The sequence below is a fragment of the Limulus polyphemus genome, unplaced genomic scaffold, assembly GCF_000517525.1.
Source record: "Limulus polyphemus unplaced genomic scaffold, Limulus_polyphemus-2.1.2 Scaffold1217, whole genome shotgun sequence".
NCBI lineage: Eukaryota > Metazoa > Arthropoda > Merostomata > Xiphosura > Limulidae > Limulus > Limulus polyphemus.
This window is the reverse complement of record NW_013666827.1, coordinates 274,263-276,534: the sequence shown is the minus strand read 5'-3', so window position 1 is coordinate 276,534 and position 2,272 is coordinate 274,263. Positions and strand designations below refer to the sequence as shown.

General features: G+C 30.2%; 1 protein-coding gene across 5 annotated transcripts in view; it reads right to left on the bottom strand.

Moving 5' to 3' along the window:
• The window catches only part of LOC106462655 (tyrosine-protein phosphatase non-receptor type 11-like), a 35,040-nt gene extending 33,618 nt beyond the window's left edge, over positions 1 to 1,422 (bottom strand). For 4 of the 5 annotated variants that reach the window (XR_002611324.1, XM_022389975.1, XM_022389976.1 and 1 more), the window contains exon 1: positions 1,185 to 1,421. Coding sequence is in view for 3 of the 5 variants with exons in the window: in XM_022389975.1 (XP_022245683.1) it covers positions 1,185 to 1,198 (14 nt within the window). In the remaining 2 variants the exon portion in view is untranslated. Of the gene's footprint in view, positions 1 to 1,184 lie in introns of all 5 variants that reach the window. The other variant, XR_002611325.1, reaches the window with a different exon arrangement.
• Between the last annotated feature and the right edge of the window lie 850 nt (positions 1,423 to 2,272).

The window sequence follows — 2,272 nt, the reverse complement described above, 5'->3', positions numbered from 1 at the left end:
CACCTAACTAAAGATACATATAATCCTCCCCCATATGATTTGCTGACTATTTATGTGTTATACTATTACTGAAGTAAGTATACACATACAACCCGTGGTTATTTTTATGGCCGAGAAAAAGGTATTTGAAATACATATTGAACTGATTAACAGTATTTTAAGGAAAAGAAAAATTGTAGTTTTACATGATGTTTTACCATATTCCCCAAGCCTAAACAGCAGCATAGAAGATTTCTCATTTATTGAAAGCAGCAATACAATATAGATTACTACTGAGCCTCGGTGGTTTAATTTAAAAATTATAAAGATTTGAAAATACTTCTGGATTTTCTGAACACTGAAGAGTTGCATGTATAATGAATTATTAGTGTTGTTCACATGTTAAAAAATCATAGGAATATTAACTTCCTTGCAACCAGACCTTCATAAATAAAGATTATAGTGAAACTAAAATTCACATTTTCATTTAAGAGAGGTATCAGTGATTAATGTTCTTTAGTTACATTACAAGACATAAACTAGAACTTAATAAAAACACAGAATTTTGTGAAGAACTAGCTTAGTGTCATTGGCAACGAATTTTAACACTTAATTGAAGATTTAGGCTATGGATTCACAGAAGTGATTAGAATGGGCAATAAGCTCCATTTCGTATGTCACTGGAATTTGAAAATAAGAAACAAACGAAAGCATATTTCTCATAGAAGCAGCTGAAATTCAACCCCATACTTCAGAGATTACAAGTTTTGCGTAAGACTAAGAGAATAACAGTTTATCACAGACTGTTTGCTACTCATGTTCATTTTATTTTACAAAACGAGTTTTATTTTCATTTATGCGATGAAAATACGAAACTGAATGTAGTAAGTAGGGCCTTGTTTTGTAGATTTAAAGTTACACTTATAAGTTATATTAATATATATAACTACAACTTACAAGTTGCACTTACAGGTCTCATGTTGTTACGAAAGTTTTCATTACCTCTTGACAAATTACAACTACCATTTGAAAATACTTAATTTTTATCTTAATATAGTAGTTTAATTTGGTACAAATCAATAAGTCATTTATTTTTCGAGTTTTACAGTAGATTCACTGGGCGGAAATCTGTGGTACTTCCTTTCTCATTAGTTTTACAAATTTTAACGTTAAATCTTAGGCCTACTTTATTAGTTTGTACTTACCCACGGGAGCCCATTTTTCATCACAAGTTTTATTACCCTGAATAAAACTGATTACCTCACTTTCAGCATGTAATATTATTATTATTACGTGTGTTACATAATATAAGCACAAACCCTCATAATTTACTACTTTTGAATACAACTTTCAAATAGATTAAATCTTTTCTTCGGTAACTAAGCTCACGAAAAGGCCTTAGCTCAACAGCACATGCGCGCAACTTGATAACCAATAATGACAGTTATACGACACAGCATAGCAACAGAATCTTAGCAACAGTGACCACATTTTTACTACGTATTCTTTCTGTAGATGTTCGTACTTAGTTAGACCGGAATTTAAAAAAGTTTTTAGTAGCGTTAGGCCTTTCTTGAAAGACAGTTAAAGTAATAAATATATGAGCTACGATAATTACTCTTTAAAGGTTGTTGTCACTTGGGGTCGTAATTTAAAGTAGATTTTTTTTTACCGTTCTCAATAAAACTCATTAACAACAGAGGTCGCACAAGTCGCTAACGTATCTGTATAAGACACGCGTAACAGTTCGAAAGACCTCGAAAAAAATAACCAGGTGTAAAATTTGCGGGAACACAGATTAGAGGTCAAAAGGAAAAATCTATCAATATAAATTTTCTTTTTCTGTGAGTTAATTGAAATATACAACTAGAGATAATAAAGAATAGTGAAACAATATATATTGCGTTGATTGGAAATTACATGTGTTGTAGTTCCTAAGGGATAAACTATGAAAGGAAATTATTATAATAATATCACACAATATGAATGTAATAAAAAGGATAACGATACTTCAGATAAACAATATATTGTTTATTATAACAGAAGGGGATACAGATAAATGTTTCGAAATTCTAAAGATTTCATTTTCAGTATCGAAAGCAAAATATAAGCATTACACCATTTCTAAGTAAATAACTAAAATACCATGCTGTAATAATGATAATTTAATCAAAACTAAAACACATAAAAAGCGAAGGAGTAACAAGTAAAAATACAGAACACATTGTTACGTCTCTGGTCGTTAGTTAATTTCCGTATAATTTCTTTCCGAAGAAACCTTAGTGATACAAGT